Source organism: Drosophila novamexicana, unplaced genomic scaffold, assembly GCF_003285875.2.
Source record: "Drosophila novamexicana strain 15010-1031.04,08,12 unplaced genomic scaffold, DnovRS2.1 tig00004555-arrow-pilon, whole genome shotgun sequence".
Lineage (NCBI taxonomy): Eukaryota > Metazoa > Arthropoda > Insecta > Diptera > Drosophilidae > Drosophila > Drosophila novamexicana.
Genome location: NW_020825052.1, coordinates 1,790,411 through 1,815,976, shown reverse-complemented (window position 1 = coordinate 1,815,976; position 25,566 = coordinate 1,790,411). Strand labels below are relative to the sequence as shown.

Here is a 25,566-nt window from a genome sequence, read left to right as displayed (position 1 = left end):
TAGGAGTGAAGAGTGCCCGACTAGCATATACCCTCTACCTAGCGTCAACCTTAGCCCAACACTACTTGATCGGATTTCATAGTCCGATCTTTGTTAAATATAATATTAATACAGCATACATATGTATGTATGTACTTTATGGGAGGTTACATACCAAGTTTGGTGTATCTTGCTCTTAAAATTTTTTATAAACTCTCTACTATACCAAGTATAAGAGTATTTATATTTTAAATTTCAGGCGGACAGACACAGCACATACTATATGTAGCTACTTAGCTCGGCTCAGCTCCCCGGCCTGATCAAGAATATATATGCTGGAATCAGCGATGATTTCTTTTGCTGTTACACTATTTACACCCAATCACTGTTTAAATGTATTCTGTTGATACGATTTTCACAATTTGATGTGATTTTTTTTCAAGTGTATTAAAAGATTGTTTGTATCGCGCTGGCACAGCATGTCCCAAATTGCTCTATTCAGACGCAATTAAAGTCAAGCTGGGAAAGCTGAGCAGCCAGGGATTCTAGACTCGCGAGGTAGATCGCTGTTTTTTAACACTTTCAATAGCTGCAACATTCGACAGCATTCGAGCATAATTCCATTCTTTTGCACAACAATAAGGACTCTAAACGTTTCCGGTGTGTTGGGCTTGTCTGGCAAAAGGATCCCACGCATCAACAGTATCGATCGCTGATCTTGATATCGATCTAGACACATCTTTCTCTAATGCCCATTGTTTGGCTGCACTTGCACCCTCGCCGAGGAGAGCACAATGAAAGGTGTCATGGGCATCGGGCCGGGCCAAATCTGTTGCTACAGTTGCAATTACGTAATCAAGATGCAGCAGATACGAGCCTGACAGGACTCTTGTCTGTTTCTTTGTGCAATCGATAAACGGATGTAGCCGAGGATGTAGCATATGCTCGCCCCCGCATTGAGAGTCTCTCAATGGATTTATTGGCCAGACGTCCATAATAAAATTGTTATTATCATTCAAATGGCACATTATTGGCACCCTCTACAAGACGACGCGTCGCTAGTTTGTTTGCCCTGTCGTAAAGCCGAGTTTTATGATACTTATATAAATTAGCGATATAGTGTGGTGGTTGGAACGGCTCATAGACTAAACATTTATTGCACAATACGAACAAATCTTAACAGGATTCTCAACAGAACACAAAAAGTAAAGAGTGCTCTAGTCGGCAATGCCCGACTTGGAGATACCCTGAGCCCAACTGCGGTTACAAATGCTCCAGCTTTCTTCTATATACATATTCTTCTTCTAATCTCTGAGGGAATTTCATTTTTGAATAACAGCCATGTTTTTAGTTCAGTCCATAAGACATCAGCTCTTCAAACGCAGACGATTTCGTGGAAGCAGAGTAGAGTCTCTGAGACCGACGAGTTCAACCAGAGGGGCGGACAAACAGACAGACGAGCGGACAAATAGACAGACCGGCGGACAAAAAGACAGACGGACTTGGCTATCCAAAAATATTGACGAGATCCTAGATGAATAATAAATTTGCCTGTTACATACCTCTGCAGAAAACCATCATACCCCTATTATCAATGGGTACAGGGTGTAAAAATCAAGAAGAAAATGAAAAGGAAAAATAAGCAAAGCGCGAAGCGCTCAGTTCAATAAAACTTGAACTAGTTCATTGTCAGGACATTGTCAGGACATGACTGACTCACAGATTATGCTGCTCTGTGCTGTCCGTCTTCGGGGCGGTGCCAAAGAATTTCTCGTACTCCTGCTGGCGACGACGGGCACGCGCCTCCCGCTCCATTTGGCGCTTTTTGGAGAAACGTTGGTGGATGCGCTTCATCTCCTGCACCTCCTTCATTTCCTCCTTCTCCTCGTCCTGCAAGCAAATAGAAGAATTTAGCTACTCAACTAGTTGCTAGTCATAAATGCCTACTTACAGTCATGTTCAGGCGCAGGACCAGGGCGCGCCTGCCATCGGACATGGACTGGCTGTACTGCATAAAGTTCTTCAAGCGCTCACCTGGCGGTACACTGCGCTCCACGACGAGCACAATGCGCGCCCATTGGCGCTGCCACTCGTTGCGTATCTCGGCTATCTTCTGGTAGGTGTTGCCCATCATGGCAATCAACATGTTAACCAGCAGAACACTGACAATCACCATAAATAGAAAGAACAATATCTTGGCCTCGTACTCGTGCTGTGTGGACACCATGGCGCTATAATAGTCGCCGAAATTGGTCAACGACATCAGAAACATGGCCACAATGGATTCCATGGGCGAGGGCATTGGATTCGATTCGGCGTCCTGATCCTCGGGCGTTGACGGATTGTCAAAGGTCAGAAATATGATGTAAAAGGCCTGCGAGAAGCCCAACACAAACACCAAATAGATGGAAACGAATCGCAGCAAGTCTCCCATTACCATGCGATAGATCATCACAACGAAGGGTCCCACTGTCTTGAAGCCTCTGAAAAGCTTAAAAATGGAATAGCAACAAAATAATGTATGTAAATGCTACGCACCGACAAAAGAAGAGAAAATACGGCGCCGTGGTCAACATTATCATAACGGTCACATGGTCATCGATTTCCGTAAGACAGGAGACCCTCAGCCAGGGTATGGTCATCATGAGGGCGCAGGAGAACAGGAACATGACGCGCGACGGAGCAGTCATCTGAGAGAAGAAACGTAAAATTATTTACACTCAAAGACTAAGTTAAATAGTTAAGCTGACCAGATTCTCAATGAACATTTTGTAGCCCAGGAAGCGCGCCTCCCTCAGAGCGACAAGCAGGTAGAGTATGGCGCCCACGAAGTTAATAAGCTCGGCTATGATGCGCAGCTTGGCCAGATCCGATTCCAGATTCATGAGCGGACACTGGGCATAGGTTTGCCACCAGGCGGGCAGGGTCTCGACCTCGCTGGGATCATAATATTCCGTAAAGTTTAGCCAAAAGGTTTCTGTGTGGACATCGAAAATGATTTCATGTTCTTTTTGATTGGATTCAACAAACGGACTGTATTCGGTACTGGATGTGCCACGTTTGGTATGCTGGCCCAGACTGCCGTTGGTGTACAGATCGTGAGATGCGCTGCCATTGGAAGGCGTAACAGCTGTGCCCTCCGGCTCGTCATCCTCGTCCTCCTTGGAATCTGGACCCGGACGCAAGATGAAGCTGAACAGCGATATGAGAAAGTAAAAGGCAAACATGTAAAACTGCTTGTAGAAACGCGATTTGCAGAAGGTGTCCCATTTGGTCTTTAGCAGATCAATGACCACGCCATCGAGCAGCTCCAAGTGCTCCAGCTTGTCACCGAATACCACAAAATTCAACACGGAATCCTTGTTGATGTTGCCCGTCTCCTCGTTAATGGTGTCGATCATGAGCAAGGGGTACGCGGCACAGGTGATGCTGCCCAGCTGCCAATATATCTCACGCTCAATGCTCATCACATGGAAGAACATCTCGACTCGCCCCAGCTTGGCAGCCAGCGTCAAGGGCGTTAGATTTTGTATATTGCGCACGTGTATGTTCGAGCCCACCTCATAGCCCACATCGAACATTTCGATCTTCTCGTAAATGACCAGCATGTGCAGCACCGTATTGCCATTGGTATCCTGAAAGTCCGGATCTGCGCCGCGCGCCAGCACCAGTCTGAAGCACTCCTCCTGTACGGATGAACGATAGTAGATTCTGAATAGCTGTATATATCGGATGTACATGCTCTTATTACCTGTGACAAGCAGGCGGCAAAACTTAAAGGATACTCGCCCCAGTATACGTAACCATCATAGTTGGTCATGGGCGCCAGCGCCACGTACTCGTGATCCGGCGAATCCGTGCGTGAGGCCTTCGTGTCCTCCGCGGACATAAAAGCGCCGCAGCAGCTGAGTTGAGGGAATTGTGAAAAAAGGAGGAGCATATGAAAGGGGCATTTACTACTCACCGCTCCTGAACGTCGGCATTGGCGTCTAGCAAGTATTTGACCATGGCCGGATCCTCGTTGACAATGGCAATGTGCAGCACACTCTCGCCGTAGTACTCATCGCTCATATAGATGTCCAAAATGAGCTTCGGGTAGAACTTCAGGAGACGTTTCGCCAGATCAGCATGCAGCGAGGAGGCATTCAGCAGGCAGAGATGAAGAATCGTTTCACCAACAGCGCCGCGCATCTAGAAATGAGATTTCGTTATTGTGACTCCAGCTGGACAGGCTTATCTTATCTGGAACTCACGTTCAGATCCCAGCACACAAAACGATAGGCACTGGGATTCGATATGTATTCCGCCTCGGATACCTCCGGACAATAGTCGTGTATATTGAAATCATCGTCGGGATTCTCGAGAGCCCGTATTTCGGGCAATTGCCTGGTCCGTGGCCTGTCCCGATTTCGCAGCAGCACCAGCTTCGATATGGGAAAATAACGGCCAGCGCCCTTGTTATATAAAAATGGTTCCACTTTCGTTTTGATCGCATGATCGATCTCGGCAAACTGTTTGGTTTGACAAGCGCGCTTCATCATGTCCACCAGAAGGCCGCCGCCCTTGAGATTGACGAATTTGTAGAGGGCCTGGGTGGAGACTCCTGCCTGTTTCTTGACGCCACTCGTTACATTGCTTTCCGTGTTTCCCATGCTGCGGACCAAGTCCTTGTCAGTTGATTAGGAATCCGATGAAAAATCACCGTAACTCTTCGGTTTTTCTAGTTTTTATAGCGCGCCATTGCAAAGTTGTACTGTTTATTCTAGAACTTGGCTGTTTTGTGTGCGATGTGCTCTTGTTTCCTGTCTGTTTTTATCCTTCGAGTGGTCATCGATTAAACATTCCATAGAATTGAGCGTTGCCAATGCAACAGCTGAACTTGAGCTCAATTTATTGTTTACCAACCGTTGCCAAGCTGCCAAACTTGTTGCATTTGTTCAACAAGTGCCTCGTCCTTATCCTCAATTACGGCAAACTTGTGGATTCCAATAAGGAAACATGAACTTGACGTGCGTTTCGTGTCCTTGTACCTTGACATTGGGTACTATACATGCTAGCTTACCGTTATTTTAAGTGGATTAGGTTTGAGTTAAACATTTTATGAACTGGTTTCTTATATTATATGTTACACCTTGTTGTCGACCTTTCAATATAGTTTTCAATCAAATTATTTTACCTTTCACATCATATAAACAAACAAAATAAATATAGCAATACGAAATAAAGTAACAACGAATTTTCAAATCAGAAGCCTTTCAATATTTACCGCATATGGTCACTCTTAACGTCTCAGTTTTGCGTTAGGCGCCTATTCCGCGTGACGCAAAGTTGAGAAATTGATTCTGTTAACTCCAAGTGCGTTAACAGAATCAATTTGGCGTTTCAAAAATGTTATTAGACTATTCTTAATGTAAACTAACATTTTTTGTTATACATTGAACGAAAGTCGTTTCTTGACGAATTGTAAATACGTAAGACAAAAGCTGCTTGCTATAGTACGCACTGTAAGTTTGAAAAATTACGTTAAAAAAAAACTAGATTATAATTGCGAAAGCAAAATATTAATTTATTAACATGACATTTGCTTGTGAGACGAAACTCATTTAAATTTACTTGGACCAGATCGTTATGTTTGATTATAGATAGTAGCTACAATTGTTTTGGTTATTACTCATGTGCTCATCTCGGTTATTTAAAATTCCGAATTCAATAATATTCTTTTGATAGCATTAAGTGCAGATAATTGTTACAAGAATATATATGTATATATAAATTCGCTTAGCATTAATTGATGTGGTATGTGTTAATTTACTAATGTAGAAAGACTTCGACTTATCAAAAGATATATGTATTTTGCATCTAACATAAATATATTTCTTGCAAATCTATAACATTGCCCAACGGGGCATATATGTATTACAATTTATTTACTATTGTAATTGGTAAGCTTTTCAAAACAATTTAAATGTTAGCTTTTGATCCCATGGCTCGAACTATGTGTGAAGACAATTCGATATTTGTATGTAGTAAAACGTGAATATTAATAACAATTTTTCTATGAATTATACATTCGAGATTTCATCTGAGATTTCATTTATCTTTTGTACTTCGGGTAATTAACAAAAAATAAATTATTTTAGTTAAAATCAACTCCTACAATCCATTCACTTTTATGATAAGTTGTAATCAGATAATGCTATTCCATTATTATTCCTATTGCTAAACGTAATTGAATGCAGTTTAGAAAGAAATTGGCTGGGAATGATTTGGCCTAATGGCCATCTTTTAGCTTGCCTTTTTGTTCCTTTTCATTGGAAATATTAGTTAGCATAGATCATAGAGCTTATAGAGCTAGATATATATATTATTTTAATGGATACATAATAAGTTGCCTGTTCATCAGCCAATCGCCGATAGTACTTCGATCTTCAATTTTTTTCTATATGCCCTTCTTTTCGCACGTACACCCCGTACTTTCAGAATTTCAAATTAAAGTTTCACATTTGTGCAAGAAACTCCAGAAGATAAACAACATAAGCACAGCTTGTTCTGAACTTTTTGATAGCTTAGCGAAAGATTTTAAGAGAAGCTACAAAAGGCTTAAAGGGGCATAAGCTGCATATGATATATTATTTTCTTTATAACTTCTTAATTATTAATAATATTTTAGCGGCATTATGTTAGGGCTGACCGCTTATGATTTTGAAAAATAATTGCATTAATTGTACTATTTTAGGGTAATATTTATGACTTTTGGCCAACCACTTTTGACTCACAGTCAGTCGGATCAATATCGTGCTCAACTACCAGAGTATTTCTTGATATTGTATCTGCCAGCCGAGTAACTGACTCTGAGGGACGCTGACATGTCGAACGCTTGCGTAGATATTCTTCTTGCTGTTCTTTTCTACTCAAATCGCTTAGTCTAAACGCCTCCAAGAACTCATTTAGATCTACCTTACCGTCACCATTGAGATCCATCATACGGCATTTTTCCAACATTTCATCCTTTGAGTAAACGCCAGGCATATGAGCGACGAGCAGATCAATTGCCTTCTCGAATTCATCCAGAGTTATTTCCCCTGCAGTTAACGAATAACAAATTAAACGAGTTATGTACAGCTAACAGGCACACCGTATAATGCACCTGAATGATCAGCATCGATAATATTGAATATGGTTTCCAAGCTCGCTTTATTGGCATATAAAGCGTCCATTACTGATGTACCATCGGCCTCAGCTTCCATCTGAATACATAAATGGTGCATTAATCTGATTAAAACATCTTTGAGCATAACATACAATAACATCCGTGTCCAGGAGGTCTAATGTTCGAACATAGTTCACACATTGGCTATCCGTGCCCGGGGCCAGTTTATCGCGTAGCAGTCGCCAGGGTAGGCCCAACTTGGTCACATTTTCCATTACAAAGCACCATTTTGATATGGTTATGCAGCCAGAATCATCGGGATCGTACTTCTTAAACTCCGTCTCCAGCTCATCACGATGTTCACGCATCCGCACGGCTAGTTCCTTCAATGCCGCACACTCCACAATGCCCATGCGTTGCTTGAAGGAGAGCTCCTTGGTCTGCGAGGCCGCCGAAATGTACTGGACAAAGTGCGGCACCAGTTGATTATTCAGGCGCATATAGGCGCCTTTGTTGGAGCCCATGGCATAGTAGTTCGAGGCCGAGAATATGGTGATGACCTGCAAGGAGAACATACCACCGATAATATGGGTAGATACTTTTAAGACTAAATGATCTGTATATATACCTTGTTGTCATGCATAAACTCGTGTCCATTTGGCTTGCACTCATGCGAGCGGATTACGTAGCTAAGTCGATGGCGTTTCAAAAATAATTCCGTTGTGTCTGGGCCGAACCAAACACCGGCGCCTCGCAACGCGTTTGGCTTGCAGCCTTGCGAGGCCTGCGGATCGCTCCACATGATATCAAAAATCTGTAAAAACAAAATGAAGAGTCAATTTTGGGAATTGAAATTCGATTTCGTGGGTTTCGCTGCACCTGTTGCCACTCCGCCTTCTCCAGAGCCTCGCCATCCATTAGAGGTGGCCGCAGAATTGATACATACTGCAATGAAAAGTAGTTTGAATTGAATTATTATATATAACTGATTGATTACAGTTAGCTGTGCATCTACCTTTCCTCTGTCAATGCTTTTAATTAGGTCCAGGTTCGTAGTATCCGAGAAACCACCGTGCACAATTAAGACGCGGTTGTTTAAAATAGATCCTAGTGGAAGCCAACGATAAACCTCGTCAATTAACGAGAGCAAACGTTTGTGATTACGCTGAAGGAGTTCAACGTAATAATTAGGGATCTCAGTTGAAAGAGTGGATGGATATGCTTACGGGATACTTTCCCTCTACTTCGCGAATGAAGCCGTAGCGAGCGTTCATTACGCTATCTTCGTGGTTGCCGCGATTCAAGAACACAGCATTTGGAAATGCCAAATAGAGGGACAACAGGAGCAGCAGCACCTCCAGCCCTCGCTTGCCCCTATCCACAAAGTCGCCATTGAAGACATAAGGATTGCTAGCGGAAGGCAGTCCGTTCTAAAATATCATTTCAAGCATTTAAACGCAAATTGAGTAGTATTGTCTATTTGACTAAATACCTTGTAGAGCACCACCAACAGGTCGTCCAGTTTGCCATGCAGATCCCCACATATGGTCACCTGTTGGGAGACTGCCGTCGACACCATCCACAGGTTTGGCATCTGTTTAAGGCATTTTGCAGCTTCGCGCAATATCATACACACATATTTTGGATGCAGACGGTTGCCCTACAACACACACATTTCTCATTTGTTGATCAAAGCCAAAGAGTTTGCCAATATCATACCCTTTTCTTGCGGAATACATCAATCATGAGATCTATGTGCTTTTTCTGTATGGGTAATTCGAGCTGTATACGCGCCATTTCGCCAGTTTCCTCATATAATGTGGCACTCTTTTCCGGACCAATGCCTAGTTGGAAATAAATACATACTTAGAATAACCAAGAAAAGAATATGCTAGACAAGTTGTTGGACCTACTTTGTTTCGAGGTCTGACCTTTATTGCCAGCCTCAATGGCCTGGGGCATGTGTTTGATAAGGTCATTGAAGAATTTGTATAGCTATAAATAGAATAAAATAAAATAATCAGTAAACCTGGCAATATTAATTTTCGGAACATCTGTTCTACACACGTAAATATATATTATTTTATATACATATTTAGGCGTGTGTTTTCTTTCGCTCGTTTGTCGCATGTTATCGACTTTCGAATCATAACAAATGCACATAAACGCAGCCAATTCTCTTTTGACCAAGCTTTTGTGCAGAGTATTTGAAGGGCTGCAAACCCAAAAGAAATCAAAATTGTCGGAGGTTCGGTTAAGGGTTCGAACCCACTCCCCTTGCTCAAAGATTAGCCAGGTTTATTAGACCAGCTTTTGCTTTGTGAAAAGCAATTGAATTTTTAATGTATAATTCGATTGAAAGCCAAGTTTTCAGACTTAATTTACATACATATTGTTGGCCAGCTCTTACCTCGGCCTGGTCCTGCTCGCAGGCGTACTCCACGTTTTGAAATATTTGCCAATTGCAACGCTTTCGCATTTCCTGTCGTGCCTGATGTCGGCGATACCATTTCTGTATAAATATTGCTGCTCTGATTGCTGAAATAAATTGATAGAGGGATTTTAAGACTTTCACAAAAAGAAGTTGGAACAAAAATAGAGAGATAATAAGTAAACTAATGTCATTTAAGTTAGTTCTCAGACAAGTGTTGTCATCTGCAAAAATGGCAAACTAACTTAAATTCCAGTATAACAGGCTTCTCTCTCTTTCTCTCTGGCTGCTTCTCTCTGCTGTCGCTTGCAACAGGGTTTCTGCATGAGCACACAGGTTGGCGGAAGGAAATGCACTCGGCAGGAAATGCAGACGGGCTGATTGAGTGATTGATTGCTTTATCGTTAAGGATGCGTGTCTCTGACACACACACACATAAGGACATATAGTATAGGGACACGCTTTCTTTGACTGTCACATAATTACAATTACATTATTACTTGCCGTTGTCATCCATTATTATGTAATAGACTCGAAGAACGGAGTGCGAATATAATAGTCCTTGCGACTGCCGTCCGTAGTCAATGCACACTTTATTTATTATTTAATTATTGTTGACTATTGTACCTATTAGCATGGTGAGGGTATTCAGAGTGTTGTGTTTCTTTACAAATTTCAAGGCATACTTTTCATTTCATCTGCAGCTTTGGGTGTTCTTGTTGCTAGAACGCAACCCATTTAATTAGTGAGCTATTTAGTTGGTTTCCCGCACGAATATATTTTATAGGTATATTGGTAAAATCAATTATTATAGAATTGGTAACCACAATTTCCATTGTTTTACACACGGTATCCAGCACAAGACTGCGACCAGAACGACTGGCAACCTTTTTGGTGTGTGGTCTTCTTGCGGGTCTCTCTATTGGAATCCGCCCTTGTCTCTGAGCGTCTCCCTACCCGTATTGGCCCCATAATGTATGTGCATGTGTGTCAGCCCCGTCGATTTGTGCCCCCCCCCCCCTACCTTTGGTCAGCAATGTTGTGGTCAAGCGGCAGGAGTAGGGGGGGGGGGGGGGGGGGGGTTGCCTTGGGGCTGTCGTCGTCTGCTAAATTCGTTTGTGCCACAAATTGTAACACAATATACACGAACACAGTCGCAGCCGCAGCCGCTGGCTCAAAAGCTAAAATGGGGGCTGACCAAACTTAGAAATAAGGTTGAAATGGGTTGGGGGCCGGCAATAGTATTTTTTGTTGCTTTTTTATTTATTTTATTATGCTTGCTCTTGTTGAGTGTTGGTGAAATAAGTAGTCCACTTAGTTACTCTACGGCGTGTGCTGACTCTTATAACACAAAACCAGATCAAGTTTATTTCCATATTTTGGTAGCCTTGCCCTTCACATGCGTAAATCAATACGAGGGAACTACATTTACAAAATATATATATCTTGCAGATGAGTTACTTTATTGTAACAATTAAAGATGTGTAAATGAAAGAGGCTGCTAAGAGTCCATTAAGGATAAACATATCCATTTAAGCCTGCATGTCCTTGCTGATTGATTGATGACTGACTTATCACCTGACCTGTTACCTTTATGTTTTGTAAATGAAGGTTATTTAAATATTTCTCTTTTTATTCCTCACAGGGCGTCAAATTCATGTTAAAGATAGTTAGCAAATATATTCCCCACCCCCCTTGTGTGGAGAGTGGGGTCAAATTTGTAAAGGTGAAAGTTCAAGTTCTATTCAATTTGCAACAAACTTCGTTTCAAAGGTCAAACATAAAATAGTTGTAATTATTTTAGGAGTTTGTTCATCAAAGATCCGCACGAAATGTCAAATAAGATATGCAATAAATGTGTAATTTTCCACGGACGGAAAATAAGTGGAAAGTTGAAATCCGTTGGTACGGATTTTAGAAAGGATTTGTTGAAAGAGTGTATTATTATTTTACGTAAAGGTAAACGTTGTTTGATGTGTTTATAATTAAAATCGAATAATGTAATTAATAAAGAGAGCTACTCACTTTTCTCGGCCCGCGTTGCACTCATGCCTCGAAGCGGTTTGCGGAAGTGCTTGCACCAACCTTTCCTCTGGAACAATTGCAACAGACTGGAGGCGCGCGTGCTGGTTGGCGGAGTCAGCGTTTGTGGCTGGCCATTGGACCCCAGCGTGGTCGTCTGCATGCTGGCACCGACGCGCTCTATTTCCGACGAGCGACACGACGAGGCGTCTTCCACGGAGGAGCTGCGGCGCTTGCCACTGCCGCCGCTTTGCAGGCACACACAACTGCGCAACATGTTGGTGTTCGGATTTGGCTGGCTAAGTCCGGGCCGGCAGCCACCTCTGACCGTGCCGTGGATGTGTTGTGTAACTTGAAACACCGCTGCCGTGTGTACTACGGACTACGGCGCACTAACAGGTCGACGGGGCGCACCTATTGTCATCGGGCGCCGACAGGGTCTTAATTGCAGCTCCGCACACAACTCGCTGGATAGTAACACGGACTTGTAGTCATGCCACATGCACGAGTGTTTGCCTTGAGGTTTGTTTTAGTACCTTGTACTATTTAGTCTAGCCCGCAACGTAATATGATTCGCCCATACTTGCCCGGAAAATGCGTCGTGCCTCGTCCGTCCTTCAACCACGGCCGGGTGTGCCCTCTTTATATATGTTGGCACTTTTTCTTTTTGTGTCTGTTGCCTTCGGTGCAATTCAGTTTTTTTATCATATTATTTATATTACATATATTCAAGTCTTGCGATTAACTAAAGAGAAGGTAGATATCCAAATTATCAGAAATATAATAAGTTAGCTTTTAATTACAAGACATTCAATTGTAATTTAGGGCAAATTCAGGCATTTTGAACAGTGTATTAAACTTTTCTCTCAATGTACGAATGTTCCACTTTGAAAAGCTTAATAGCAACAACGATCAAGCAGAAGTTTTCAGCCTTCGAAATATCCAGCCCACACACTGGGTATGAATAGGCAAACATACATACATACATGTTTGCACATAGATACACACATACATACACATACACACACATGCTACATCCGTTTTTTAGTGTTCCCTAGCGGAAATCTGCTTACTGTGCGGTTGAGTGAATAATGATTTAACCTTAACGAAAAATGCAAAAACAAATATGAATAAAAATAAAGCGAAAATTAAGAACCATATTCGACACGTCGAAGATTAAATACCCTTAAGGCGTGTGTGTCATGCTGTTGATATTAATTCCCGAATTCAGTCTAGATAACTTAAAAAACAGAAGAGGTTTCCACCTATAGAGCTATATGATATTTTAGTCTAATGCTCAAACGATTTTGCTCATAGCTCAACAACATGTTGAGACTCCCAAATGTCAAGTTAGGTCGAGTTATCTCAGCTATATGAGCTAGAGTTCCCTTCCACCCAAATTCGGACATATGCTTCCTTGTGGAAACCTTAAGACTTAGGCTACATCGAACCGCCTGTTGATACTGATCTGGTACTATATATACTTTATGGTTTTAGATATGTTTCCCTATGTGCGTTACACATTGCATAACTAAATTATAATGCCCTCTACAAAGTTATAGAAACTATAGAGAACAGAAGCATGAAATGCTCAAAGCCCCTGAAGCGACTATCATTCACCTATTTCAGATGATTTGTAAGCTTGGGGGTTGGGGTTGCCTTTGTATTAATTAGTATCTGCTCGTGACAAAGGCATTTCGTTTGCATGTGGGTCAGGATGTCGATGCTGCCCGCTGTCCTCCATACTGCCAACAGCTAATAGCTGGGTCATCGGAACAAAAGGCTCCTACTCGAAAGCTGGTAGTATGGAAAACTAGAAAGCGTAAAATGTAAATGCCAGCAACACAAAAGCCAATTTAAATGAAGTATACACACACTTTCGGGCAAAATTAAGAACTTTCAGGACATGAGCTGCAGCGGCACGTATTGGGGTAAGGTAAAACGGTTTTAGCCTTGGCAAGGAAAGAAGGTAGTATCTTGCAACAAAGTGTGTAAAATGAGGAAACCCGCAGCGTAGCTTATTGGTTTCTGGGTGTTCGCCTTGCCCCAATGGTAACGAGCACCGCAACACGCATAAATCGTGTCGAAAATGGCATCAAATGTGGCATGCGGCACGCGGCATGCGGCAAGGGGCAAGGGGCATGCGGCAGGGGGCTGCGAAACTTTTATCAAAATTCAATTTGTACAAAGTGAAAATGTTTCAAAAATTAATTTTCAATTTGTAAATAAGATTATTTTTTTTCAAATTGTGCGCGCTGCAGACCCCAACTCGAGGGTCGCTCGACAAGCAGCTCCAGCTCCACCCACCTGTCAGGTGGCATTATTTGGGGTAAGTTGTCGCCACGTCGTGTTCTGTCATCTGCCAAACGACCACACACTCAATTTCAGGCCGATTTCAAAGTTATTGTTGTGTTTCTTTTTTAATTGGCTGTCTGTTTCCCAATAAATTGGAACCAGAAAGTGCGCCACATCGATTCCCAGTTCGCCTCTTAACGTTGCATGCCAAACACGCAGGGTATTAAATGGCAAAATGGATGCTGTTGATGGGCAGCGCATAAGGTTAACCTTAACAAACTCCCGCTTCTATGCTTAATGTTAGCCACAGTCTCTTGCCCATTTCGACCTTTCTGTAAATATTCACATCATAGCTGTTGGAGCTAGGAAATATCATTTTATTCGCAGAGTTGGCTTAAATGCCGCAATTCACGTTTCATCAAAGCAAAGCCAAAAATTAATATGCGGAAATTGTTATTGGGTAATTGTGCACGACAGAAAGTTGAAAAAAAAGCAAACCTAATATCGCTACCATTTGTTTTAATTAAATAGAAAACTTTGCTTTTAGCCAGGATACGAAAGTTACGACACAATTCATTTCAATTAAGCGCATTGTAAAGGTCACTTTCCGTCTTTTGAGTTCCCGAAAATACTGGTCCGCAGCTAGGACAGATTGACTAATGACATCATCCGACTGATAATTAGCAAATTAGTTTAGGACCGAAGGGACTTAAGGTTGCTCCAAGAATTGGAGAACGAGGTAACTATACTTAATATTACGATAGGAAAAAAAATAGTGAATATCTCAGAGACAAAATTTGCTATTTATGAATTCCCACTGAAATGTCTGTCATCTACAAATTGAGAACATTTTTGTTGCTCTACAATAAAATATATTGTGAAATGTGTTCTGGGCAGACGGCTGGCTTTCAGATACCCTGTAACCTTAAAAAACTAATGAATGACGTTTGATTAAGCTATAGAAATTTATGCAAGTGCTTAAGTTAAATGTATAGAATCTATCTCAGAGGCTTTAGCGAAGATATAGATATATTAACTACACTTCGTTTTTTTCAGAGACATTATCACGCCAGCTCTGCGCATTCCAATTGGATACAGCGTATCTGCAAGTCGTGCAGGTCTCAGTGCAAGCATTTTTTTTTTGTTTTGTTTTGACTTATATTTATACATATGTAGACAGTATAGATGCATATACAAATAGATATTTTCACTCATGATTACCAAGTGGTTCAATTTATATTTTTGTCTTGCAAATATTTAACCAAATAGATAAGCAAAGCATTGACCAATTAAGCCTCCCGATAAGAATGAATGCCGAGGAGGACTTAATCATACATACATAATCTCATAAATAAACACAAACATATTGGTATGCATAAAAGAATATGTAAATGAAATGTAGGTATACCTTCGAGGAAGAGCTTGCGGCTAATAAACCGCATAGATTCACTTTAATGATGCTCCCAATTGATGACACGGCAGTAGAAATAAAGGTACAAGCGTATGCGTTTGTGTGTGTGTTGTGTATGACGTATATATACACATACATACAAACGTTAACAGAAATTTTGTTGCACCAGCAAATGACAGATATGTATATCAAAGACCATAACAGAGAAGAAATACATACATACATATGTATGTATAAAGGCGGCAAATGATTAAAAGAAGCCACACAGAAAACTGATGCGGCGGCACCAGCAATAACTGCACATATACACACACACAGTAGATACCGTAAACACCGTACGAACTTACACACACACGCACACAACACACAGAGCGGCAATGTTACGGTTCTTAAATAGCACGGTCTAGCCTCTGAATGCAATAGCAATGCGAATTTGTTTGCTTATATGCATAAAACATTGCTGGTCCGCGTTCCGTTCCGTCTTGTATGGAATACCGATACGAACTGAAATGAGCTGAAAGCACGGAAATCCTTTTAGTCAACTGTGGCTGGCTGTGGCTGGCGACGGCGCAGTTATTGCGAAAACGAAAGAAAACAAAAATCGTTACCAAAAACAGCTGATTGCTTGCTTGCCGCGTTTTTGCTTCCCCTTTCGACGCGCGGAGGCTGCGCGTTTCACACACACACACACACACACACACACTTTCACTCTCACTTCACAAAGCCAAGCATATTTGAAGTTATTTTTTTTTTAAATTTTTTTTAATATCTGTCTTGAAGGGCAATGTCAGGGTTAAGGAACCACACCCTGCTCAAGGCGATTATTCGAAGTGTTAGCTTGGTTATATTTTGATAATGGCGTAGTTCAAATTGAAAGCCATATTAGATACCAACTTTTGCATTTACTTCAAAGGACCTTTAGGACAAGCTTCATGGCCTTTGACTTAGTTAATTTTATGGTACTGCGCGGAAGACCAAATAACTTGTAATAGTCTCTTCACTAACTCTGTAAACAGCTCTTAGACTTATTAAGCTCTTTTTTTAATACCTCGCCTTTGAAGCAAAATGAATTTGCATTTTCGCATGTCATGTATCGCGTTACTTTCTAGCAATTGGACAAAACAAAAAAATAAACGAAGTTGTAAAAAACGATTGTCCATTGTGTATAAGTACCAAGTTAAGTAATTAGTAGGTCCCAATATACCAATGTACTGTGTACCGCAGTGCAGGGTGTCACCTAGAGAATGCTTAAAATATGCACTTAACTTAATGTAAGCTTAACAAATGATATGATGAATGTAACAGCTAATGATATATGTACGTAAATTCAGTAGTGCGAAAAATGTATTGTTTGCGCTTGCAATTTCATAATTTCTTAGTGAAAGAATAGAGTATGGTTAAGTCATCATTCGGTTGAAGGCAACGAATGGGAGTAACAATGAATATACATGTATGGTAATTTATATAAGTATATACCTTTAGCAGCCATAGAAAAAAAAATAAAGAAAACGTGTCTTCTGCAACGTCATCGATATTAAGTTCTATTAGCGTAGAACGGACTCTAGTTGCCGTAAAATTCAGCAACAAATTCGAAATGAGGGCGCGACCAAGCGATTTGTCAAGGCCACAAACCGCCTGGCTGATTATTATGTTTGGCCATGCGAGCTGGACACAAACGGTAAGGGAAACTATATTTAAAGCAAACAAGTAACAAGAGCTCGCACTGATGCTACCCTGTTTTTAGATTAAAATTACAATTTGTATACGAACTGAAGTGAGAGTTCGGCAATAAAGTTATACAAGTTGTAAGGCTTAAATTATTTATGTATTAATATTTGTTTTATTTACAAGCAATTTATTTCAATTATTGAATGAACTTGAAAGCAACTGAATTGTACAACTAGTATTTAATTAAATATAAGAACTAAATAGAATAACTTCGGTCATGGACATTAAAAATAAAAGGCCGCAAACCATAAATTCTGCACTATGTCTTTGTCTATTGTTAAAATTCATTTATACTGTAGGTGCTAAAACTATTTTGTAGTGCGCTAACTTATACCGATTCTATGTAAATTTTGAATGTGTCGGTCGGTAAAACATAAAGAAGTGTATTCATCTATGCGTTTGAGAAAACGCATTGCCAAAGACAACTTTAAAGTCTATGTGGTATGCAACGAAAAGTGCATTGGACTTTCTAATTTAAGCTTATGAGATAGTTGCTGACAGAATCGCATTATAATCTTAGGAATACCCATATTATAATATTATATACATACGTTTTATACCTTGCTACAACCAGTCACAGCATAAACACTAACATAGTATGTTTATGCGATGTGTATAACATATGGCTTGATTGGATCGCAGACTAAAGAGGACTGCGACATGCAATGCGAAAAACCGTCCTAGCACAATCTTAAGATTAATGTTATATGATTATAACTAACAACTCATTGAGTTTATTGCAGCTTTGTTGTATACATTAATATATATTCAAGCGGCTCCAGCTCCAGAACAACCTTCAGTAAGTAAACAAAGCCTATTATTGCTATTGATAATTACTGCATTACTTCGCGAAAACGTTTCTGCCGCTCCAAGCTCTCAACTTCGGCCCAACAGTTGCGCATGTTGCGGAAGAGCTATCAAATTTCAAAATATACACATTAATATAAATTAAACAAAAATAATATGAAACAACTAACCTCATCTATCCAGTTGTGTTCGGCCAATAGATCATTTAGTATTTCCGTTGAGGTCTTGCCGGGAAACTGTTGCTGCTGCTCTGTAACACGCTGCGAACAATTGATAAACAGATTGAACTTCTCATGAGCAATCTTGTGGAAGAGATCCGCACGCGCAGCACAAATGCGACACAATACAATGTCCTGAAAGCAAATAGAACAGTGAACCAAACAAATTATATGGACAACTCTAAAAGAGGTTTACCTTCTCGTAAACAATTCGCGCATCTGCAGATATGGTCTGCATGGTGTTTGGATTATAGGGTTCCCCAAAAAGGAGGAAACGAACCGCAATGCCTGGTTGATGGCAGCCAGCGCAGTTCTTTTGGGTCAAATTGTTCTGCACCCATTCAGAGAAAACGTGACACTTTGGCCACGTCTCAATTGATGAGATAATGCTGCGTGTCCACGGTGTGATGGCCAACAGTTTCCGTTTGCAATTGTCCATAATGTTGTCTATTACGCGCACGCTACCCAAAAAGTAGTCATCTGGAAAGTAGTAAATAAAAGGTAATACACTTTATGAAATCGTAATGGAACACTTACCTTTCTCGCGCGTTATCTCAGAGAAAAAGCTTGGATCGAGTGCCTGCGATATCATTGTTTGTATATAAATTTCAAAATTGTCCCGATACGTTAGAAAATCCTCCATTATCTTCTCAATGAACTGCTCAGTATCGTCGGCCAGCAGCTCGGAACGCATAAACTCCACAATGGTCTCAGTGTGAGATTGCATCTGTATGCGAACGGGTGCTTTGAGGTAGAGTTTCTTCGTTTCTAGATTCCACGAAGCGTACTATATGGTTACAAAGAGAAGAGCATTATTAGTACTAATAAGATGGATATATATATTTCATTTACTTTGGACATGTTGCGGTAAAAGGTCTTGCCGTTCTGTCGGAATGGCTCGTACTTTTGCAATATACATTTAGAGTCCACTTGCCAAATGGTGGGCCAATCGTTAACCAAATCCGCACGTAAAACGATAAAGTCTCCGGTCTGTACAAGAGTTACAAGAACAATATAATATTAATGATATAGTTTTATAAGACGGGATACATGTGATCTTGTTGCTGAACATACTTTAAAGTTCTCAGCCGTGGCTGGTGTTCCCGTTGGTGCACTTCCATAACCAACATCTGCACTACCTTGCAGATCCTGCTGCGGATTGTAGCCATCGCTAGAGACATGCAATTGTGGCTGCTGCTGCTGCTGTGCCGCCTGCAGCTGTTGCAACTGCTGGTGTTGATGCAAATGCGTTGTTGGCTGGCAGTAGGTGTTCTTGCGCGGCGTTCCCTTGATGCGTCTTGCTGCTTTCCGCTTGCCATAGCCCTTGCCGCCGTCGTCACTCTGTTTGATAAGGAATAGATTACAAACGACGAACGGGCGAGCGAGCAAGCTCTAGCTAGAAGAAACACTTACATCTTCCTCCTGCGGCGTCCAAACGGGATCCGTGTCCGAGTCGGTGAACTCCTCTGGCTCACCAACCGCACCGCCCTCCCCAATAGTTGATGTATTCAAGAGAAGCGCGTGCATGCTGCTCTCCTTGGCCTTGCGGGAGCATTGCTCCCGCCGCGGCGGCAAGTTTAAAGGGTCTGTGAAGAGCACAAAAGTAGTTAGCATCATCAATGTGGTGGGGCGGCGAAACGGCCAACACAATGGCAATCAAGCCAATCGCCGAACAACAACTACGTCAACAACATAAACCCACAGCCGAGAAGCCATCGAGGGACACTGCCGCTGCAGCCGTTCCGGCTCACAAGTAAATAATAAAAATACAAGTTTTTATTTTTTGATGATTTTTTTCTTTTCTTTTTAAATTAATAATATTTGTTCTCGGTATTCCATCTCAAAAATACTTATACTTTCTTTTTCTTTTCTTTTTTTTTCTTTCTTATTTTTTGTTTGTTTTTTTTTTTTTTTTTTTGCTCTTGCATTTCGGCATTATAACAATTTTAAAAGTTAAGTTTATGTATTCGGTTTTTACATATGCACAGTGTCCATGTCCCTGGTATTAAGGTTCGTTGTCTGTCTGGTCTGTCGGGTCACATGGAACATGGATGCGATGTGGTCATTATCGCGACTAATGCTGCCACGGCCAAATCAGATTAATAAGGTGATGATGATTGGGGGCGGCTGGTGTTGCCACGCTAACAGCTGTGTTGATGGCGGCTGCCGCCGTTGACGCGTCGGCGGCGGCGGGTGTGTGATGGTGGTTGTTGTTGTTGTTGTAATTGTTGTTGCATGGCGCAGCAGTAGTTGCGATAGTAGAGTGCTTATTGGAATTATGCTGTTGGTCAAGTAACATACCTTGACTGCCGCTCCCGCTTCCACCAACACCAGAACCCAACTGCGCGCAATGCTGCTGCACGAAATGCTGTGCGGCGCCCAATCCCGGCGAATCCTGTTGCTGCTGGGCGTATGGCCGAAACGAGGATGTCGTCTGATCGGCTGCGGGATGCTGTATGACAGAGGTAGATGTTGATTCAGCGGCTGCTGCTGCGGCAGCTGCCGCCGCCACCATTTGTGCATGCGGCCTCTTTTTCGGCAGTATTTGAGTTTGTGAGAGTATTTTGATGCGATGCCCATCGTCTCCGACGAGACCGGCCAGATTCTGTGCCGCTTGGCTGTCCGTCGCTGCCGCGCCCGCTGCTGTTGCCTGCGACGTCGACGCCTCATCACCGGCACCAGCCTTGCCTTTGCGTTTATAGGGAGCACGTGGATAATTTAGCTTGCGCGAAGGCTTCACCACTGGCGGCGGATCATCGTCACGTTCGCCTTGAAGAAATTTCAGATAGCTATCCATAAACTGTGTCTTCTTTTCTCCAATTGACGTGCCCACGCTGACTGGCTTCGGTGCGGCGGGGCTGTACGTTGTGGACGTCGTGCCGGATGTGCTAAGTGTTGTCGTCGCCGGCGTTAATCCGTTATTGCTGCAGTCATGCGTTGAAATAGAAGGCGGCTCCGGTGAAGGCGTTTTGTTAGGATTACGTATGCCAAAGTTTGTATTGTTTGTCGAGGAGTTTGTGTTGCGCCCATTAGTTGTCAGCGAATTGGCATAACCCTGTTTTGGTGCACTATTCGCATCGGCCAAAAAATCCAGCTCCTCTTCTATGTTTGGCACGATGACCTTATTGCTGGCCTCGGTGGCAGCTGCAGCAGCAGCTGCCGTATCCTCCTCTTGCTGATGCACAGCCTCAACTTTTTCATGCTGATGTTGCTGTTGCTGTTGTTGCTGCTGCTGCTGTTGTTGTTGGTGCTGAAGTTGTTGTGCATAGACCTGCTGCTGCTGTTGCTGCTGTTGTTGTTGTGTATAGACCTGCTGTTGCTGTTGCTGCTGTTGTTGTTGCTGCTGCTGCTGTTGTTGCTGTTGCTGCTGCTGCATACACGCCGTGTACTGGGATGCAATGGGCTGCGGAAACGCTGGATAGTACTGGGCAAGCTGCGTGAGGTGCGATTGCGCCTGTGACGATTGCAAGTGTGCGGGCTGTGGCAGATGTTGCTGCTGCTGCTGCTGTTGCTGCTGGGAGGACTGCTGATGTTGTTGGCTGTGCTGCGGATATGTGGGTATGTTGATGGTTGTCGCCGGTGACACAGACGCCGCATTGTTCTCCGTTTTGAGCGGCGCATTCCACTTGCTATTAAAATCGTAATACGTATTTTGCTGCTGTTGCTGCTGCTGATTATGCTGCTGTTGCTGTTGCAGCTGGTGGTGCTGGGATTCCTGTGGACTGCGAACGGTGCTGTACTCGCTACTCGGAATGAGCGTCTTCTTCGGCTGTCGCTTGCGCGGCGTCTTTGCTGGCTTAGGCGGCGGCTTTACGTCCTCCTGCAAATGGACCAACAATAGGATTTTGATTAACACACTGGCTAATGTGTTGCTTCAAATTGGTTATGTATTAAGTTTGCATGTGGAATATATTTATAAAATGTAGTACAAAGATCACATAAAACTTCCTCAACAACGTCACGTCACAGTTTCAAATTGACCACAAGATTTTGCCAACAAAACAATTAGCTATGATTGCAATAATTTAATAGTTTTAACAGAACGTACGTATGTATTTATACATATTTAGAAACAAATAAGATTTATAATCAAATGAAAACGAAAGACCGCCACCAAATTGTAAACAATAACAGTATAGAAAAGATAACAGAAGTAGTACTTAGCACCGCCACAAGGTGAAGAGAGAGTACATATATACTGTTATCTATGTTAACATAAATGCTTTGCATGAATACAACACATTCAGACAAATTAATAGCAGCTTCTTTCCATACACATATACATAGTTCGAATATGTACATAGTTTGTTATACACATGGCTAAAATAGGTTCGATTATGAACTAGTTCTGCCTGTTGAAATCGATTACAAATCTGTATAACAGCCGTTAGGTGAACTGAATGCGAAAACAAAACACACAAAATAATAACAAAAGCATAAGCAAAACAAACTTAAACAGACCAACAAAACAAACGAAAAATTAATCGAAAATAAATACATACAAATGAAATACAAACCTTTGGCACTGTTTGAATCTGTGACGCTAAGCTGCTCGAAGTCCCTGTCCCCGGTGACAATATCATATTAGCCACAACGTGCTGTCGCCGGCCTTGCGGCGAGCTAGCACTCTGCTGCTGTTGTTGCTGTTGCAACAAATGCTCCTGCGCCACTGCCTGCGCCTGTGCCTGTTGCAAGGACACTGCCGCAGATGAATCTACATCAACAACGGCCGGCTGATAGAACGTTTGTTTTATCTCTAGGCCTGGCGGCAAATTAAACACGAGATTCTCGCTGGTATCTGCACCGCCAGCTGCATCATTGGCATAGTCCAGCTGCCGATGCTCTTGCTTGACGTGCAACTGCAACACACTCTTAATCTCCTCCTGCCCATCCTCTGGCTTTGTCCAGCAGTGCTGCTGCTGCTGCTGTTGTTGTTGCTGCTGCTGCAGGTGCTGCTGTTGCTGCTGCTGCTGTTGCAATGTGCTTTGTATCACAGATGAGTAGGCCACCGTTGTGGGCGCTGCAGACGAACCCGCGCCTGCCACGTTCATAACGGTGCGTCGCGATACTGGGGAACCAGCCGCAGATGCCGCCGACGCGGACACAGGCGCCGATGCTGTCTTATAGACAATCACCTGTGGTGATCCGCCCACATCGACCGTGTGTAAATTCGTGATAGGTGATCCATCCGCAGAGCTCAATGCGGGACTCGCATACTGCGCCGCATAAGCGGGGCTAACATTCTGCTGTTCGATGTGTATCGTTTGCGTATCCTTGCGAGCCAGCTTCAGCTTTTGACCATCTAGGGTGTAATAGGTCTCCGCGTCGGCAATCTCATGTTGCAATTGTTCCTGCTGCTGCTGCTGCTGTTGCTGCTGTTGTTGTTGTTGTTGCTGCTGCTGTTGTTGTTGTTGTTGCAATTGGGTCAAGTAAATTAGTTCGTTGTAAGCTTTGATTTGCGCCTTTGCTTGTTGTGAATTTTCTTGTTTGATTTGCTACAGATACATTGTTGTTGTTGTTGTTGTAGCCGTAGAAGTTTGGTTGGCAGGTTGATTTTTTGTTTTTGTACATAAATTTGATGGAAACGGAAATTGTTTTGTTCGGATTTCGTTACATATTTACAGTACATACATAGACAGTTAGGCATAAGTTGAGGCATAGTCTAAGCAGAGTTAGTATTAGGGAACTTGAGGGAGCATCAAAAGGGGCCCAGCAGATACCACAGTTTGCAATTCAGCTAGACTCAAATAAGCTACTATTCAAGAAAATGACTCCAGGTTAAGCGTAGGGCTATCAGTTGTACTCAACGGGGAATAATTGGGAATACTAACAATAATCGGCAATCAATTGTTTTTCGGTCACTTCAGTTATTTTCTTAAAAGAATGCTTATAGCCTCTTTTTGTTAAGTGCAAAGCCTCCACATAAATGGAGATATTAGCAAATACCACCGATTAGTATGCATTGAGAATTGCTTATAAGGAGGACACCAGCACACACACACACCCACACACATGTACACAACCTGAGCCCCTTGAGCCCCTCCCGGCCATGGCCATCTGCAACTCTGTGTTAAATTTGGTTGCAATAATTACTTTTAATACTCACCACTTTGTCGGCAACTAGGTTCAGTTGCTGTTGTTGCTGCTGCTGTTGCTGTTGTGCCTGCTGCTGTTGCTGCTGCATGGCAAGGAACGTGTTGGATATCATGTTGGGTGTGTTCCACGTCAGCGAAGTCGAGGTCAGAGCCACCGTAGTGGGTGACGGTGAGGCGCCGCTGGACGATGAGTTCTCGCCGTAGTAGTTCGAGGCAACATTGTTGACAGCAGCGGCTGCCGCAGCGGCGGAGGAAACAGCCGCTACCGCCGCTTGGTTTTGAAAGGAGCTAAGCTGTTTGTCCAGCGACGTGGGCAGCTGCAGCTGCTGCAGCTGTCGATGCGGCGTGTTGACCGTCGTTGATGCATAGTGCGCCGGCTTGGGCTGCACGCTAGCTGCGGCCGCATGATGATATATCTGCTGGAATACTGGATTGTAGCTGCCGATCGGCGATGGTGGCACGAAACTGCCGCCGCTCGCTGCAGCCGCGTTAAAACTAGCAAGGCTGGCCGCTGTAATTGTCGCTAAGTGCGGATGCTGAAATTCCTCCGCTGTGCTGCCCGTGCTGCCTGCGGAACCGGGTACGATGCGATTGTAAGCGTAAGACCAGGGGCTGGAGTTGGGATCCATGTGGGGTGCTTGAGCTGGAAGCAGGTTTAGGGTTAATTTTCAATTTCAGTGTGGGATAAACATCAAATGCAGACTCCAGGGCTGCGAGTACAGACACCGTCTGCTCAATGCCCCTGTTGAGACATACATACACGCATATGTACATGTAGAAATTTGGGTATTTTGTTTGTATTGCATTGCAACTCACTTAACGCATTCACTTATTTATGTTTTTTGCAGGTTAAAATATGTTTAACAGGCAACATCAATACAGTTGTGTTTTATGCAGCCCTTGCGACAAGTGCATTTTTCGCAGATACTTTGATATTTATACACACATACACACATACATACAGTGATAAATTATGCCGCGCACAATTTGGCGTGTTTTGGCAGTTACTGGAAGGCACATTTTTCTATTTTTACATGTTTTTCTTTCTTTCAATTTAATCAAAAAGTTGTATTATGCGCTTACATACATATGTATGCGTGTAAGTTTGTACATCAGTTGATATTTCCTTTGACCACTTTTAACATGTACATACTTATGTATGTATGTATGCTTAAAGTATATGTATGCATGTACATACATACATGTGTGCGTGCGTTGAGAGATAGTCACTGGCGAAGCAACTTGGTCGTTTTACTGCTTCGTTGGTTTCACACTTCGATGGATCATCTTTATTTTTAGCTTTGATTATGCACTTGTCTATTTACGTTACAATTTTAAGTAAATTTATTTTGTAAACTACTACAATTGGGCTGCATAACTTTTTTGTGGGTGAAACAATCTCCAAAATGGCCGCTCAAGTACAAATGAAC

General features: G+C 42.5%; 3 protein-coding genes and 1 long non-coding RNA gene across 9 annotated transcripts; 1 reads left to right on the top strand and 3 right to left on the bottom strand.

Annotated features, from left to right (window-relative positions):
* Positions 1-1,121: 1,121 nt before the first annotated feature.
* LOC115770137 (transient receptor potential cation channel subfamily V member 5) lies at positions 1,122-4,631 on the bottom strand. Of its 3 annotated transcripts, XM_030715282.1 has the most exons (8): positions 4,233-4,631; positions 3,944-4,170; positions 3,731-3,884; positions 3,014-3,665; positions 2,730-2,956; positions 2,518-2,669; positions 1,931-2,462; positions 1,122-1,869 (listed from the first exon to the last, which is right to left on the bottom strand). In XM_030715282.1, the coding sequence occupies exons 1-8, from the start codon at positions 4,629-4,631 to the stop codon at positions 1,696-1,698; spliced, it is 2,517 nt and encodes an 838-aa protein (XP_030571142.1). In that variant the 3' UTR covers positions 1,122-1,695. The 3 variants fall into 3 exon arrangements, with proteins under 3 accessions (XP_030571142.1, XP_030571141.1, XP_030571143.1); XM_030715281.1 differs by having other exon boundaries at positions 2,730-3,665; XM_030715283.1 differs by lacking the exon at positions 1,122-1,869 and having other exon boundaries at positions 2,348-2,470.
* Positions 4,632-5,542: 911 nt separating this feature from the next.
* LOC115770402 (serine/threonine-protein phosphatase rdgC) lies at positions 5,543-11,881 on the bottom strand. Of its 2 annotated transcripts, none has more exons than XM_030715660.1 (12): positions 11,586-11,881; positions 9,540-9,667; positions 9,043-9,124; positions 8,849-8,973; positions 8,622-8,789; positions 8,356-8,559; positions 8,145-8,294; positions 8,009-8,074; positions 7,758-7,943; positions 7,282-7,689; positions 7,127-7,226; positions 5,543-7,061 (listed from the first exon to the last, which is right to left on the bottom strand). In XM_030715660.1, the coding sequence occupies exons 1-12, from the start codon at positions 11,857-11,859 to the stop codon at positions 6,724-6,726; spliced, it is 2,229 nt and encodes a 742-aa protein (XP_030571520.1). In that variant the 5' UTR covers positions 11,860-11,881; the 3' UTR covers positions 5,543-6,723. The 2 variants fall into 2 exon arrangements, with proteins under 2 accessions (XP_030571520.1, XP_030571521.1); XM_030715661.1 differs by lacking the exon at positions 11,586-11,881 and adding an exon at positions 10,247-10,370.
* Positions 11,882-16,897: 5,016 nt separating this feature from the next.
* Positions 16,898-17,116, top strand: LOC115770406. The gene is made up of 2 exons (XR_004018845.1): positions 16,898-16,966; positions 17,033-17,116. It is a non-coding gene; the product is annotated as an uncharacterized LOC115770406 (long non-coding RNA).
* Positions 17,117-17,836: 720 nt separating this feature from the next.
* On the bottom strand, positions 17,837-25,533 carry LOC115770401 (nuclear factor of activated T-cells 5). 3 transcript variants are annotated; one of them, XM_030715658.1, is made up of 11 exons: positions 25,335-25,533; positions 24,148-24,779; positions 22,559-23,536; positions 20,343-21,861; positions 19,455-19,627; positions 19,116-19,382; positions 18,894-19,031; positions 18,579-18,828; positions 18,238-18,521; positions 17,994-18,176; positions 17,837-17,930 (listed from the first exon to the last, which is right to left on the bottom strand). In XM_030715658.1, the coding sequence occupies exons 2-11, from the start codon at positions 24,763-24,765 to the stop codon at positions 17,850-17,852; spliced, it is 4,491 nt and encodes a 1,496-aa protein (XP_030571518.1). In that variant the 5' UTR covers positions 24,766-24,779; positions 25,335-25,533; the 3' UTR covers positions 17,837-17,849. The 3 variants fall into 3 exon arrangements, with proteins under 3 accessions (XP_030571518.1, XP_030571517.1, XP_030571519.1); XM_030715657.1 differs by having other exon boundaries at positions 25,339-25,533; XM_030715659.1 differs by lacking the exon at positions 22,559-23,536 and having other exon boundaries at positions 25,339-25,533.
* Positions 25,534-25,566: the final 33 nt, after the last annotated feature.